Below are 16,878 nucleotides of genomic sequence, written 5' to 3' on the forward strand. Positions count from 1 at the left end.
TTCTAGTCATGCAAGCTAAGTTAGTCAGTTCATAGTTGTTGGGGAAGGAACCTGCATGTTAATTACATTTTTAAACTATTCAGATCTCCTTTTGTGTCGTACCGACTATATTCCCTTTTAGGTTGAAGCATTATATTAATGCAGTAAATTTAAATTGTAGCCAAAAGTATAAGTTGACAGAACGCACAACAGTTACCATTGAGGTTGTCCTCCTCCTGTTTAATTGGAATAAGCATGTCAGCATTTTGTACCTGAAGTAAATAGGTTCAGGTTTCACTAACAGGCATGTTTTTAATTGCTATATAACATTACTGCAGTGCATTGATGTGATATAAAATTTTCTGCATCTTGTTGGTACTTGCACTTGTTCTGCTCACCAATTAATCGAAAGTCTGTCTGCATCAAAGCTAATGATGTATTTTGTACAATGTGGACAATGGGATCCTTCTGATGTTTAAATTGTGAAAACATTTTTTCATGATTAGTGAGGAGACTATAACAACAGTAGTCAAGAGCCCAAAGGTTAAACGGCGCACATCTTCAAGTATCTCTCCTGCAAGATCACCAAGACCACAGGAAACAGTACCGGAAACATCTTTCTCAGCTAGACCCAAAAGGCCAGCTCCTAAAACTCAGCCTGAATCCAAAGAAACCCCTCTGAAAAAGCCACCCATTCCTGCACTTATGATAACAGAACCAGAAGAACAAGGTGCAACTGCAAGGCATGTTTTTGTAGAAACTAAGGTACAAGAACAAAAACCAAGCTGGATAGAAGTTGAAGAAGTAATTGAATTCAAAGTTAAGCAAAGTTCAAAACCTGAGAGGAAGAGATCAGCTTCCCCTTCTACCCACAGCTTATCTGAGCAAAGACAGAGGAGACATAGATCTTCAAGCCCAAGACCTAAGCAACCTCTAAGGACTGACCCGAACATAAACAACTCAAACAATAATCTAGTGGAACAAATGCGATCTTCAGTTTCAGAAGAAAATCTAACCAATGAAGGTGTTCAGTCTCTTATCTGTAATCCTGAGACTACAGTAGAAATTCAACCTACCACATCAGATGGCATTAATCCTGACTGTATATCAGACCACTTTACTGATGATTCTTATAGAGTATCTGCTCATGCAGTGAATGAATACGATATTCAGCCAAGCATAACTGAAGATCAATACAAATCAAATACTCAACAGCTGGAAGTAGAAACACCACTTGTTGCACTTGTAGGTGAAACTGTAATGTTAAGTTTTGAAACACCTGAACCCATGGATGCTGAACAGCTATCACTCAGAAATCTATCTGATATTAAAACAGAACCTACTTTGGCTGTTGTGGATCTTCCATTGGATACGTCTGGTGATGAAATGGAGGAAGTCAAGCCAAAACATGAAGAAGAAATAGATATAGAAGATGAATATGTCATTATTGATGAGCCCCCTGAATCCGGCAATGATGATCTAGTGAACAGGGACACTAAAATTTTGACTTATAATGGCAAGTTGTTAACTTTGGAAGACCTTGAAGACTACATTCCTGCCCAAGGAGAAACCTACAAATCTGAGGATTCAGTTGACCAAGAATTTTCATCAGCCACATGTTCCAATGAGCCATGCGAAATTTCTGTTCTGCAGGCAGAAATAAGTGAACCTACAATTGGCAAACCAGTTTTACTTAATGTCGGGAAACCAGTTGTAACTAAGAGGAAACCAAGTTATTTGCATCAGTTTGGAGATCAACGACCTGGAAGCATGTTCACGTCAACATCTCGGGTAACGGAAATGCATTCAATGCGACCATCAAATTTATCAGTACATGTCAGTGGATCATGTGCTGAATCAGTTATTCACTCCTCAACAGCAGTGGAGAAGAAACCACCATTTGAATTAAAAACATCTTTTTGTACTGAAGTGCAATGTTCTGTGGATAGTGGTCAACCAAGCTTTAAAACTGAAGTTTCTACGAGAACTCTTAACTATGGAGAAACTGTTACTTTACATATCAATAAGAAAGACTCAACAGAAGAGGCCAGCAAGAGCAGCCATGATAAACTTAAAAAGTAATGAGGGGACATCTGACCTTGTTTATGATGAAATATAGCAATGGAAGAAATGAAAGTAATTCTAGTCTTAAGGGAGAACAATTTAGAGAAAGAACCTCTAGTAAAATTCAATAAAGTAGTTGGGCTTCCAAATTTATAATAAATGTAAATGTATTGTTATTAGACTGCTTCAAATTTTGTGGTCCTCTTCATGATATCAGTTCTCCAAAGAATATAATTTAAGTTATTCAAATGTTCTCTTTGTAATTGAGACTTGCAATAGACTAATCAAACTGACAGGATATTTTGTATCACTAAGTGTGATAACATCACTGAGTTCTTTATCATATGACGAATTATCAACAATTCTGGAGTACACATAGGGATTGTGACACTTATGCACAATGTTATAATGTGTTAGAACATCTAATTTGAAAGAACAGAAATTACCTTGCTTTATTATTTTGAAAAGATTGGTCTCATTTTGCCAATATGGCAGATCATTTTTGCTGAAATTGACAACAGACAACATTTTATTGTCTCTTGTAGAATAATTGCTAAATCTAACCATGAAAAAATCTCAAAGCATGTAGAAATCAATTTTGTATTTTTGCTGCAATTTCATCTCAATTCTACTTGTGCTATTGAGCACTTCTTTTATCAGTTTCTTAACAGAAGTATGTTAAGGGTTTGTAATGTGCAATCGTTTTTGGAAAATTTGCTCAAGCTATGAGGCAAACATGCACTATTTATGCAGAAGTTATTTATCACAGGACCTCCAGATAATGTATTTGTTATCCCCAACTTTTCAAAAAAGGGGAAATAAAGGAAAGTTTATCAGAGTATAGAAATATTAGATAATGGGGAATTAATGTGGTATGATAAGCTTTGCTTAACAAAGAACATTTGTATATTTGTCTGAGGCAGACTATACAAAATTTGGTCCCAAAGCTGAAGTCATCTTCTCCACAGTACAATTTCATTATTTTCTCCCAGTTTATCTTAGAGAATGGGAAATGTGTTGCGATCTTGAGTTTTGTACACTAAGAATCAGTCAGTTTGGTTATCAACATGTACCTTCCTCAATATTATCTGAATGACATATAATATTAGTACATGTTAAAAATGTACACATTTTCCGCAGAAGACATTTAATTTTCTGATACAGACATTCTGTTGTTTCTATTTGCCATATTTAATAGAAGAATTTGAAGAAAATAGTTTAAAAATGGAATATGATTCAATGCAACAGAGTTACCTTTTTTGGAAGAGGGTTGCATTTTTACTTTTGAAGTGTTAGTTTGCTGACTGTCTTTTTAAAACATATTATCAAGTCATCAACTCTACAGAAAAAAAAGTTCTTTGTTAAGTTGCAGAAGTGATTTATCAAAGGCTATAACATTTAAATTTCTTTTAATTATATGTTGACTATTCCAAAAGCAAAGATACGGTTTGGATGTGTTTATTTATTTACCTACTTTCCTGGTTGAAGTTTATTTAGGTATTCCTAATACTGCTATGTTTGAATTAAGAACTAACTGCAGTATCCAACAAAATGACTTCTCCAGTCAGATAGTTTTTTAAAATCTTGGATTGGGAGATTTTAGTAGAGATTATAGGTTCTTCCATTAATGTGAATTAAGTGCAGAATGTGCAGGACATTTTGTTATGTGTGCTCTCTATGCTGTAGTCTCTTAAAAGGACGTGTGGTGATGTGTATTAGAACAGATGCAGTTTTCTTTTGGGCCACTAGAAGACTTGTCATTTTGATGCAACATGAATTCTAAATTACATCAGAAAATACCAGCTTTGAGGTGGTGAGCTCCAGTGTAGAGATTGCTGTATGAAACTTGATTGCATGCCAAAATTTGCAAATCTTGAAACAATCAGAAAATAAGAAGGTTCTTTCAAAGAAGAACCTACTGCAGCAATGACAGTACTGCACCTTGAGAAAAAAAAGGTTGTGCAATATACATTATCTTTGACAAATTAGTACCCTCAAATCTATTGAGTAATGTACCTTGTACAGTCTGTGTTCAAAAAAAGCTTGAAATGTTTGATGCATACTTGTATGTTTTGTAAGGGGATAATATATTTTAGATATATATAGTGTATAAAAGTTTAAAGTGTGTCTCTTGATTTCTGTGTGCATGTTTAAACCCCTTAATAAAGTCTAGTTTCAGCACTAAACTTGTCATGTCAATTAACTTTCAATAAATATGTATCTGTAGGAATGACTTGAAAAGAACATTCAAAGCTAAATGTTTCATGTGTAAGTCAAAAGTTTCATTTGAAATGAAACAGAAAGAAATTTGAGTTTAGATGATCTGTATATTCCCTTCCTAACTGAGTCTTTACCAAAGTACATGCACTGTTGTTCATTAATAAATGTAGAAACCATGTGTAATTTTTCTAGACAGAGCTGGTGCTGGGTTGTCTCACTGAGCCAGATGTTTCCCTTCCAACAACCCCCCCCCCCCCCCCCCAAGATGCACCTTCCCCTGCCAGGAATTGCAAAACCTGGGCCCACACCTCTGCCCTCACCTCCATCCATGGCCCCAAAGGAGCCTTCCACTTGCATCAAAGTTTTACCTGCACATCCACCAATATCATTCATTGTATCTGTTGCTCCCAATGCAGTCTCCTCTACATTTGGGAGACAGGACGCCTCCTAGCAGAGCACTTCAGGGAATATCTCCGGGACACCCGCACCAATCAACCCCACCGCACTGTGGCCCAACATTTCAACTCCCTCTCCCACTCAGCCGAGGACATGCAGGCCCTGGGCCTCCTCCACCGCTGCTCCCTCACCACCGACGCCTGGAGGAAGAATGCCGCATCTTCCGCCTCAGAACACTTCAACCCCAGGGCATCAATGTGGACTTCACCAGTTTCCTCACTTCCCCTTCCCCCACCTCACCCCAGTTCCAACCTTCCAGCTCAGCTCTGTCTCCATGACCTGTTCTACCTGCCTATCTCCCTTCCCACCTATCCACTCCACCCCCCCGACCTATCACCTTCATCCCCACCCCCATTCACCCATTGTACTATTAACTACCTTCCCCCAAACTCCTCTCTGACCTATCACTTCCATTCCCACCCCCATTCACCTATTGTACCGTATGCTACTTTCGCCCCACCCCCACCCCTCTCTCCTTTATCTCTCCACCCTGCAGGCACCCTGCCTCTATCCCTGATGAAGGGCTTTTGCCCAAAATGTCAATCTTCCTGCTCCTCGGATGCTACCTAACCTGCTGTGCTTTTCCAGCACCACTCTCATCTAGACTCTGGTTTCCAGCATCTGCAGTCCTTATTTTTACCAACGCAGCAATGGCCTAGTCATGGCCACATCATCACCTTACAAAAACTCATAACGGGAGCAAGGCTGAGAGGGCATCAGTTTGTGGCACACAAGTGCAATTGAATACTCACAAATTGTGGGGAGAGTGATCTTTTACATTCTCAGACTATACAGTTGTTGAGTCATTAGCCTGTTGATATTGAGGGGGACGTTGAAAAGGGAAAGGCTTCCATATATTATTGTGGGGTCCAGCTGAGCACCTGGAAGACAATAGCGGGTAATCGGAGTACAGCGCTCAGATTTTTGGTCTCACAGTGATGACAATCAAAACTTCCAAAGGAGAGAGACAGCTGCAGATACGTGGAGGGGAGCAGAGTGGATGAGGTGAAGTAAATCATGGATACTCTCACTATCGGACCAAGAGCCCAAAAGTAGAAATACTACCGCTGTGCCACATGAGCCCTTACAAAACTTCTTAGACCCATAAACTGATAATAGACATTTTTTTTAATCAGCTGCAAATGTGTTGCTGGTGGAAGGGCTTATGCTCGAAACGTCGAATTCTCTATTCCTGAGATGCTGCCTAACCTGCTGTGCTTTGACCAGCAACACATTTGCAGCTGTGATCTCCAGCATCTGCAGACCTCATTTTTTACTCGAAGATTTTTTTTAATCAACCTATCCAGAGATGTTGTGACACACCTCTGGAATAAGCAGGACTTGAAACAAAATGAGAAATTTCTGGAAAAGCTAAGCAGATCCAGCAGCATCTGTGGAGAAAAAGCAGAGTTAACATTTCAGGTGCTGTTTAGAACCTTTCAGAACATATGAAGACTAAATGGGTTAGCCATGGTAATGCGAGGTAAGGGGCAATGGTGGGGTGCCTGGTCTGGGTGGGATGTTCTTTGGAGGGTCTGTCCAGACTCAATGGGCCAAATGGCCTCTTTCCGCACTATAGAAATTTTGTGATTGAGTGAGTTGTGTTTACAATGTTGCTTTGTAAGCGCAGGGGGAGGAGAGAAATACACTGCGATATGTGTGAAGATTTGTCCAGAAACAGATTACTGTTTGTTTTTTTTCGCAAATGTTGTAGATGCCAGAAATTGTCACCCTAATGAAAATTCCTTATTAGCTTGTGGACCGGTAAACAACTTGGATAGAGGGACCCAAAATCTCCAAACTGCTGAAGTAGCAGTCTATCTCCCTGCAGTAAAGGTAACTAAAACCTGACAAAAGCAGTTACCTTCTTCCATCATTGATGTAAGGTATTGCCTTTCACCTATAGCTCAAAGACTTTATAATTTAGTGTATAAGTTGACCTGTACCTCTTGCGAACAAGTGAAAGAATCCAGAAAGGAGATTGGAAAACAGAATGTCTTAAGTAAAAAAAAACATCTCATTAAATCCTGTGGATTATTGCTATTGAACTGTTCCCAAATTTATTTCACTCCACCTGTAACACCATTTTTTTGTTTGTACGTGTCTGTCTACTTGTATGTTTGGAGTTTTAAAGGGGGTGTTAGATTTTCAACTAGTAGAATTATATGTTTCGTTTAGTTCTGTTTTTGTTTATTTTACAGGAGACAATGGCCTGGTGATATTATCACTAGACTATTAATCTAGAAAGGTAAAAACAAGGACTGCAGATGCTGGAAACCAAAGTCTAGATTAGAGTGGTGCTGGAAAAGCACAGCAGGTCAGGCAGCATCTGAGGAGCAGGAAAACCGACGTTTTGGGCAAAAACCCTTCATCTATTTCGAATATTAATCTAGAAATTCAGCTAATGCTCAGGGGACCCAGATTCAAATTCTGCCATGGCAGATGGTGAAATTTGAATTCAATTTTTAAAATGTCTGATTCAGAATCTACTGTTAACCATGAAACAGTTGTTGGGGGAAAATAACCATCTAGCCTACATGTGAGTCCAGATCCACAGCAACATGGTTGACTCTCAGCTGCCATCTGAAATCTGAAATTCTCTCTGTGACTCCCTCGTAAGGTTCACAGGTCTCACCAGCCCACACCCCATTCCTGGCACCCTTCCCTGCCACTTCAGGAAGTGCAAAACCTGTGGCAACACCACTCCCCTCACATCCATCCAGGGCCCCATGGGATCCTTCCACATCTGTCAGAAATTTAACTGTACCTCTACCAATGTCATCTATTGCATCAGTTTCACTTCGTGTGGTCTCCTCTACATCGGGGAGACAGGGCGCCTTCTTGCGGATCGTTTCACAGAACATCTCTGAGACACCTGCACCCACCATTCCCACCGCCCTATGAGTGAATACTTCAACTCCCCCTCCCATTCCATCAAGGATCTACAGGTCCTAGGCCACCTCCACCGTCAAATTGTTACCACCCAATGCCTGAAGGAGGAACACCTCATATTCCGCCTTGGGACCTGCAACCACACTGGATAAATGTGGATTTCAACAGCTTCCTAATTTCCCCTCCCCCCAAATAATCCCAGTCCCAAACCTCCATCTTGGCAAAGCACTCCAGACCTATCACCTTCTCCCTCAGCTTCATCCACCTATCAGTTTTTCAGCTACCTTTCCCCAACGGTGGCACAGTGGTTAGCACTGCTGCCTCACAGCACTAGTATCCCAGGTTCAATCCCAGCCTTGGGCAACTGTCTGTGTGGAGTTTGCACATTCTCCCCATGCCTGCGTGCGTTTCCTCTAGGTGCACCGGTTTCCTCTCACAATCCAAAAGATGTGCAGGTCAGGTGAATTGGCCATGCTAAATTGCCCATAGTATTAGGTGCATTAGTCAGAGGGAAATGAGTCTGAGTGGGTTACTCTTCGGAGAGTTGGTGTGGACTGGTTGGGCCGAATGGCCTGTTTCCACGCCGTAGGGAATCTAAAATCTAAAAAAATCAAACCCCACACCCTCCCATTTATCTCTCAGCCCTGACCCACAAGCCTCATTCCTGATGAAGGGCATATGCCTGAAACATTGATTCTCCTTCTCTTTGGATGCTGCCTGACATGCTGTGCTTTTCCAGCACCACACTCTCAACTCTGATCTCTAGCATCTGCAGTCCTCACTTTCTCCCATCTGAAATGGCCTAGCAAGCCACTCAGTTGTAACAATGGCTATGAAGTCTCTATAAAGAAATGAAACTGGACAGACCACTTGGCATCAGCCTGAGTACCACAAAAAAAAGGCAAAAACCAAACCTGTCGACATTGTCAAGTCTTCATTATTAGCAATATCTAGTTCCAAAATTGGGAGGTCAGTGTGACAGACTAGCCAAGCAACAGCCTGATACAACAATAGCCTGACGCAATCACACTCATGGAATCATCCATGACAGACAATGTCCCAGACAGCACCATCACCATCCCTGGATATGTCCTGTGCCACCCCTGGACAAACCCAGCAGAGCTGGTGGCACAGTAGTATATAGTCAGGAGGGAGTGCCCTGCGTGTCCTTAACATTGATTCCAGACCTCATAAAATGTCATGGCTCCAGATTAAACACGGATAAGAAAATCTGCTGATTACCGCATACTAATGAGTCAGTGACTGACGAATCAGTACTGATGAATGAGCACTTCATGTTGAACAACAGTTGGAGGAAGCACTGAGGGTGGCAAGGGTGTAAAATGTACTCTGGGTTGGACATTTCTATGTCCACCATCAAGGGTGGCTCAGCAGCAGCACTACTGATTGAACTGGTTGGCTCTTCAGGAAAATAGCTGCTAGACTAAGTTGGCAGTAGGTGGTGAGGGAACCAACAAGAGGGAAAAGCATATTTGATGTCATCCTCACCAATCTACAGGCTGCAGATTAATCTGTTCATGACAGTATTAGTAAGAGTGACCACTGCACAGTCCTTGTAGAGACAAAGTCTGACTTCACATTGAGGAAACCCTCCATGTTGTGTGGCACTATCACTGTGCTAAATGGATCAGACTTCGAACAGATTGAACGAATCTAGACAGAGCATCCATGTGGCGCTGTGGATCATCAACAGCAGCAAATTGTACTCCAGCAGAATCTGCAACTTTGTGACTCTGCATTGCCCCCACTCAACCAATACCGTCAAGCCAGGAGATCAACCTTGGTTCAGTGGAGAATATAGGAGGGAAAGCAGGAGCAACTCTAGCCAAACAGGACTACTTGCGTGCCACATTGCTAAGTTGCAAGTGGTAGAGCTAAGCAATCCCACAACCAACAGACCAGATCTAAACGCTGCAATCCTACTACATCCAGTTGTGAGTGGTGGTGAGCAATTAAATAACTCAATGGAAGAGACTCCACAAATTTCTTCATCCTCAATAATGGAAGAGCCTAATACATCTGTGCTGAAAATAAAGCTGAAGCATTCACAGCCATCTTCAGCTGGAAATGCCGAGTGGATGATCCATCTTAGCCTTCTCCAGAGGTCCCCAGAATATCAGATGACAATCTTCAGCCAATTCAGTTCACTCTGTGATATCAAGAAATGATTGGAGGCAATGGATACTGTAAAGGTTGTGGGCTCTGACAACATTCAGACAATAGTATTAAAGACTTGTACATAAGAACTAGCTGTTCCCCTAGCCAAGCTGTCCCAAGATAGTTATAACGCTGACATCTACTCAACAATGTGGAAAATTGCCCAGGTATGCCCTGTATATAAAAATCAGGACAAATCCAACCCAGCGAATTACTGCCCCATCAGTCTACACTTCATTATTAGTAAAGTGATTAGATTAGACTTACAGTATGGAAACAGGCCCTTCGGCCCAACAAGTCCACACCGACCCGCCGAAGCGCAACCCACCCATACCCCTACATTTACCCCTTACCTAACACTACGGGCAATTTAGCTTGGCCAATTCACCTGACCCGCACATCTTTGGACTGTGGGAGGAAACCGGAGCACCCGGAGGAAACCCACGCAGACACGGGGAGAACGTGCAAACTCCACACAGTCAGTCGCCTGAGTCGGGAATTGAACCCGGGTCTACAGGCGCTGTGAGGCAGCAGTGCTAACCACTGTGCCACCGTGCCGCCACAACTGATGGACAATGTCATCAGTTGTGAGATGAAGCAGGTCCAGCTCAGCAATAACCTACTCAGTGATACGCAGTTAGTGTTACACCAAGTCAATTCGACTGCTGACTTCATTCCAGCTTTGGTTCAAACATGGATGAAGTAGCTGAATTCCAGAGGGGAGGTGCAAGTGAAAGCCCTTGACAGCAAGGCAGCACTTGATTGGGTGTGTATCAAGTAGCCCTAGCAAAACTGAAATCAATGGAAACTCTCAGCTTGTTGACATACTCTGTGGCACATTGAAAGATGGTTGTCATCGTTGGTGGTCAGCCAGCTTTAGTTGTTTCTTCAATGACTTTCTCTCCATCATAAGGTCAGTGACAATCTAACCACCAGCCCTTCATATTCAATGGTGTTACCATTGCTGAATTTATCAGTCCTGGTGAAAGGTCCCAACCTGAAACATTGACTCTTCAGCTCCTCTGATGCCAGTTGATCTGATGTGCTTTTTTCAGCTCCAAACTTTATCGACTATCGCTGAATTCCCCACTATCAACATCCTAGGGGTTACCATTGATCAGAAACTCAACAGAACTCACCATATAAACACAGATCAGAGACTCAGAATACTGCGGCAATAACTCATCACCTGACTCCCCAAAGCCTGTCCATCATCTCTAAGGCACAGGTTAGGTGTGTGATGGAATATTCCCCAGTTGCCTGGATGCACGTAGCTCCAAAACCATTCAAGAATCTTGATACCATCCAGGATAAAGCAGCCTGCTTGATTGGCACCACATTCAAAAACATTCACTACCTCCATCACTGACACTCTGTGTCCAAAATGATGGTAGAGTAGGATGCTTCAGCCAGAACACATCTGCTCCATCCATTTATTTTTCTTTTTATTTCTTCTGTCTTCTTTCTTCTCGGCTTTGGACTCCCTGCCTCAGTTCAGGCTTGAACTCTGGGCTGCAGATACCCGACCTCAGAACCTTGGCCTCATGGTCTGGTGTGGCAGCCTGCCAGCCTGACGCAGTGGTCTTTTGGCCCAGCGTGACGATTTCCACTGCCAGTCCAAGCCAGTCTTTCAGCTTGGCCTGGCTTCAGTGTGGACGTCCGGTCCCTAGGTGTTTCCAGAGCAGTCTCCTGGCCTCAAGAACCATGAGGTGAAGCCCAACATAGTCTGGAGTCAAGGCCTGGCGCGGACTAGAGACTAGGTGCCAGCATGTACTGGGTTGGAAGGACCATTGTTATGAACATTTTATTTATCTATTTTCTAATTCATTCCTACAATTTGCAGTGCTGGACTTGTTATTTCTTTATTTTCTCTTTTTTTTTCCCAAAGAACTTGGACTGAAGATTATGTACCTAGATACCTTTGTACTTAAGATGGCGCCATAAGTGGCAACTTGTAAACATTTCACTGTGCTTATTTGAGTACTTGACAATAAGACAAATTCAGCTCAATTCATTTAATTCAGTAGCAGCAGTGAGCACTGTCTACAAGACACAAAGCAAAAGTTCACCGAAGATTCTGAGACAGCACGGATAAATGGGAACGCCACCTCCTGCAAGTACACTTCAAGCCACTCACTATCGTGACTTGTAAAATATATTACTATCATTGGGTCAAAATCCTGGAATTCCCTCCCTAAGGACATTGTAGGTCAACCTACCGCACCTGGACAGCAGCAGCTCAAGAATGCACCTCATCACCACCTTCCCAAAGGCAACTAGGGATAGTGCTGTCCAGCTAGTAATGCCCATGTCCCATGAATGAATAAAAAGAGTTTATTTTTGTAATAAGTTGTACTTACTGTTAGGTATAAGAACCTGGTTCAGAGCTTTCTGCTTACCTAATTCCATCAGTTTAAATGGAGCTTTTGGATTAAATCATTATATTAGTGACAAAGCTGAGAATAGCGGGATTGAGTATCAGCATATTTTCCAAAGTGGTTGCGACAAGAGTTTAGGAGTTCATCAGGATTAATTTGAAGCAAAGGCAACAAGGATGTCGGTGAGACATTAGTAGAGCCACAGAGACATACAGCATGGAAACAGACCTTTCAGTCCAACTAGATGCCGACCACCCTAATCTACTCCCATTTGCCAGCACTTGGCCCGTACCCCTCTAAACCCTTCCTATGTATATATCATTCAGATGCCTTTTAGATGTTGTAATTGTACCAGCCTCCACCACTTCCTCTGGCAGCTCATTCCATGAGAAAACCTTGGTTCAGTACTGCAAATAAGAAATGGAAATGAAAATTTCAAAGAATTTCCTGCAGGTGGCAGAGTGTCCCTGACAGACTGAATTGAAGATACAGAGGTCAAGTTGGTTTAGTTGACAAGCAAGTTGAGGATGGATTGCCTGCAGAAGTTAGGAAGCCATAATTAAAGTATTGTTGCAGCATTTAGGCTTATTGAAAATACAACAGACCTTAGGTATTTTAGGTCGTGAAACAATGGACTTAGGTAAAATTAAGTTTCGGTTAAAGCAGCTTGAAATTGAGGAAAAATGTAAGCAACTTGAAATAAAATGAGCTGAAGCAAGTGTGAATTCCTGAGAGAAGTTGTTCTTATAGAAGAATTTTAAAACTCACTAACCGCATAATATGAGTTCTTGTCAAGAACCAAAGGGTTGCAACAGCTCGACAGATAACAATAATAGCTGAAAATTATGAGCTAATTCATAAAACTGAATTTGGATCTGGGGTGAGATAGGGGTGGGGGTTAGATTTGGAAACTAATGAAATCGATGTTGATACTGTGTGGTTTCCCAGATCCAACCCACCAACTCGGCACCACCCTCAAGACCTGTCCTACCTGTCCATCTTCCTTCCCACCTATCCATTCCACCCTGCCCACCAACCTATCACAATCACCTCCCCCACCTGCATCTACCTATCGCCTTCCCAGCTATCTTACCCCCAGGCCCACTCCCACCCTCCTATATATTTCTCAGCCCCACTCCTCCTCCACATTCTCAATGAAGGGCTTATGCTCGAAACATCAACTTTCCTGCTCCTTGGATGCCGCCTGACCTGCGTACTTTTCCAGTGCCACACCTTTCAACTCTGACTCTCCAGCATCTGCAGTCCTCACTTTTTCCATGTTCCTAGAAGGACTCACAGTTTCACATAACGTAGCGCAAGGGCATGTAAAGTGTCACAAGTGAAAATGAAAGAATGAATAGACAGACATTCTGTTGCCAGAACATATCAAGTGGGAGATGAAGTATTGGCATTAGTTGCATTTACAATGTGAACCTCTGAAAGCAAAATCCAGTGGTCCATACAAGGTAATTAGGACAGTTGGTAAGATTAACAATCTGATAAGATACTCCTGATCATAGAAAGAATAGTCATGTGAGATAAGCATGTTGAAATAATACTGTTGCAAACAATAGGATACGCAGGAGCAAATGTATCAAGTGACAAGAATAGTGGAGGATGTCAGAGTGAGGTAGAAGAAGAAGTAGACAGTTCTCAGAGTGAACCCTTTATAATTTGATGACCCAACACAGAAACATTGGAACTGTTATACACTGTTCTCATATTTAGAGGAAGAACAATGGGAGAACCTTGCAAGACTACTTAGGGATTACAATTAATAATGTCTGTGTACTGGCATTGCTGTTCTTCAAGGATCCTTGCTTTCCTTCACTGGTCCCAATATCATCATTAAAAATTATTAGCATCACGTGTCAATATTTATATTGTGTTGGATAAGAGAAAGAGATCTTCACTTACTTGTAAAATAAACCAACTGAACTGCTCAGTTCTACATAGAACATTACAGCGCAATACAGGCCCTTCGTCCCTCAACCTATCATACCAATCTGAAGCCCATCTAACCTACACTATTCATGTACGTCCATATGCTTGTCCAATGACGACTTAAATGTACTTAAAGCTAGCGAATCTACTACTGCTGCAGGCAAAGCATTCCATACCCGTACTACTCTCTGAATAAAGAAACTATCTCTGACATCTATCCTATATCTATCACCCCTCAATTAAAAGCTATGCCCCTTCGTGCTCACCGTCACCATACTTGGAAAAAAGCTCTCCCTGTCTACCCTATCTAACCCTTTGATTATCTTATATGTCTCTATTAAGTCACCTCTCAACCTTCTTCTCGCTAATGAAAATGGCCTCAAGTCCCTCAGCCTTTCCTTGTAAGACCTCCCCTCCATACCAGGCAATATCCTAGTAAGTCTCTTCTGCACCCTTTCCAAAGCTTCCACATCCTTCTTATAATGCGGTGACCAGAACTGTACACAATACTCCAAGTGCGGCTGCACCAGAGTTTTGTACAGCTGAAGCATAACCTCATGGTTCCGGAACTCGATCCCTTTATTAATAAAAGCTAAAACACTCTATGTCTTCTTAACAACCCTGTCAACCTGGGTGGCAACTTTCAAGGATCTGTGTACCTGGACATTGAGATCTCTCTGCTCATCTACACTACCAAGAATCTTACCATTAGCCCAGTACTTTGCGTTCCGGTGGCAAAGTGAATCACCTCACACTTGTCCACACTTCTCTGCTTGATATGGTGGCCTGTAGCTCCTAGTACTTCTGCAAGATGCACTGCTTGTGGTCAAGGATGAGGTGGAGGTAGCCTGCTCATGTGCCCTTGCTTGTGACTGAGATGTCCAGGGCAATCATCCTCAATGTGGCAGTACCCATTTCAGAAGCAGTAGGGGCAGCCTCTGACACTTGCTGCTGGATAGATGGTCCCTTATTCTGAGGAATCAATCGGTAAATGATGATGATGTCGGTGTCAGTGAGGGTGTTATGGGAAAAATCACCAGTCTCGGAGTCAGGATCAAGATCCAACTACAGAGTTTATTGTACAAAGAAACCGGAGCTCCAGGAAGAGGGAGACGTTCATCAGCATGGCTGTCAGCTATGAGCTGCTACCTGGAGGTCAGCAACAGTAGGTGATTTCTGTGTCTTGTCAGCAGTTTTATCCATGCCTCTGTGGTTTGCTTGATTGTGGTCTCGGTGCTCTCCCCTTGGTCACTGTCTTGCATTACAGTTCCTGTCTGTGCCTAGAGGGTGATCAATCATATTAGTTCGTTCATAGGAGTTATTATATGGTTTCAGTTGGGTCCAGTGCTTCCACGTGCCTTTTCCCCTAATGTCTGTACAGGTGCAGACGTCACCATTGATTATAACTTCATATGGGGAGAAAGTGAGGTCTGCAGATGCTGGAGATCAGAGCTGAAAATGTGTTGCTGGAAAAGCGCAGCAGGTCAGGCAGCATCCAAGGAACAGGAGATTCGACGTTTCGGGCAAAGCCCTTCTTCATTCCTGAAGAAGGGCCTATGCCCAAAACGTCAAATCTCCTGTTCCTTGGATGCTGCCTGACCTGCTGCCCTTTTCCAGCAACACGTTTTCAGCTATAACTTCATATGGCCCACTCCATTTTGGGGCAAAACCTGGTTTGTCAGGCAGGGTTTGTACAAGGACATGGCTCCCAGCTGCTGGGACCTTAGGGAAGGTTTCAAGTTCACCTGCCTTGTCCTTTTGCTCTTGTCTCTCAGTTACCAATTTACGCATCCCTTTTAGTTGGGTGCTTAATTCCAGTACGTGTCTCAGAATTTTGTCCCACCCCGTTGTAATGGTCTCTGGTAATTGCATTGTCACCCGGTCATTAGTTCGTAGGGTGTTCGTCCGCTTGCTTGATTCGTGGTGGCTCTTAATTTCATTAGTATAGCTGGCAGCACTTCTCCCTGATGTCTGTATGGCCTTAGCTAAAGCATTTTTAAGGGTTCTGTTTATTCTCTCCACCATCCCTGAGTCAATGTTGAGTCTGTAGCTCCCATCAGGCTTTATCAATGGCCATGTTGGGGAATTGGTTGTGTGTGTGGTTTCCCTCCGGATTCCCTGTTTTACTAGTCCTTGAACTATCTCCATGACTGCTTTTTCTGCTTCAGGCTTGATTGAGTTCTGCCAGTGGGGCTTATGCTGCGGTCTGGACACCATTATACCTAGGATCTATCTCGACTTAAACCTGTGTCTAGCTTTGTCTCTGTCCATGCCTCGGGGATGGAGGCGCACATGGCTCCAAATCACCCATTTTTGAGGTTGTAGTTCCTACTGGTGGCTGTAGCTACTTTAATAGTCTCGAGGTGGCTTGTAATTTTCCCAGTCTCGGTCTTTTGACCATCCTGTTTTGGCCAGATCAATTTTTCTTTTGTACAGTCAATCAAGACTTTGGTGTTGTTTAGGGGTCCTCCATGCTTTTACCAGCACACTGCCTCTGTATGCCCTGCTCTGCTGCAGTGGCTGCAGTATTTTACGCTGTTTCTTGACCTATTCCTTGCCTGTGGGGCCCTACAGTCTCTGGCAAAGTATCCCTGTCGGCAGGATAGTTTGGTTCTGCTTCCTTCACTCTGTTCCAGTAGGCTGCTCTGTCGGTTTTTGTTTTTATTGCTGGAGCTTCAGTCTCCTGCACCCCACTAGCCCAAGTCGTCATCATTTTGGAACATTATCACTCTGATTTTCAGGATGGATTTATGGGCGCTAGAGAGCC

At 42.7% G+C, this 16,878-nt stretch overlaps 1 protein-coding gene across 1 annotated transcript in view; it reads left to right on the top strand.

Annotated features, from left to right (window-relative positions):
- Positions 1–16,878, top strand: part of obscnb (obscurin, cytoskeletal calmodulin and titin-interacting RhoGEF b) — an 821,414-nt gene that overhangs the window by 689,183 nt on the left and 115,353 nt on the right. Inside the window, exon 96 of the mRNA XM_060825732.1 lies at positions 486–2,057. Within this exon, the coding sequence (XP_060681715.1) occupies positions 486–2,057 (1,572 nt within the window). The remainder of the gene's footprint in view (positions 1–485; positions 2,058–16,878) is intronic.

Source organism: Hemiscyllium ocellatum, chromosome 5 (genome assembly GCF_020745735.1).
Source record: "Hemiscyllium ocellatum isolate sHemOce1 chromosome 5, sHemOce1.pat.X.cur, whole genome shotgun sequence".
In the NCBI taxonomy this organism is placed as follows: domain Eukaryota; kingdom Metazoa; phylum Chordata; class Chondrichthyes; order Orectolobiformes; family Hemiscylliidae; genus Hemiscyllium; species Hemiscyllium ocellatum.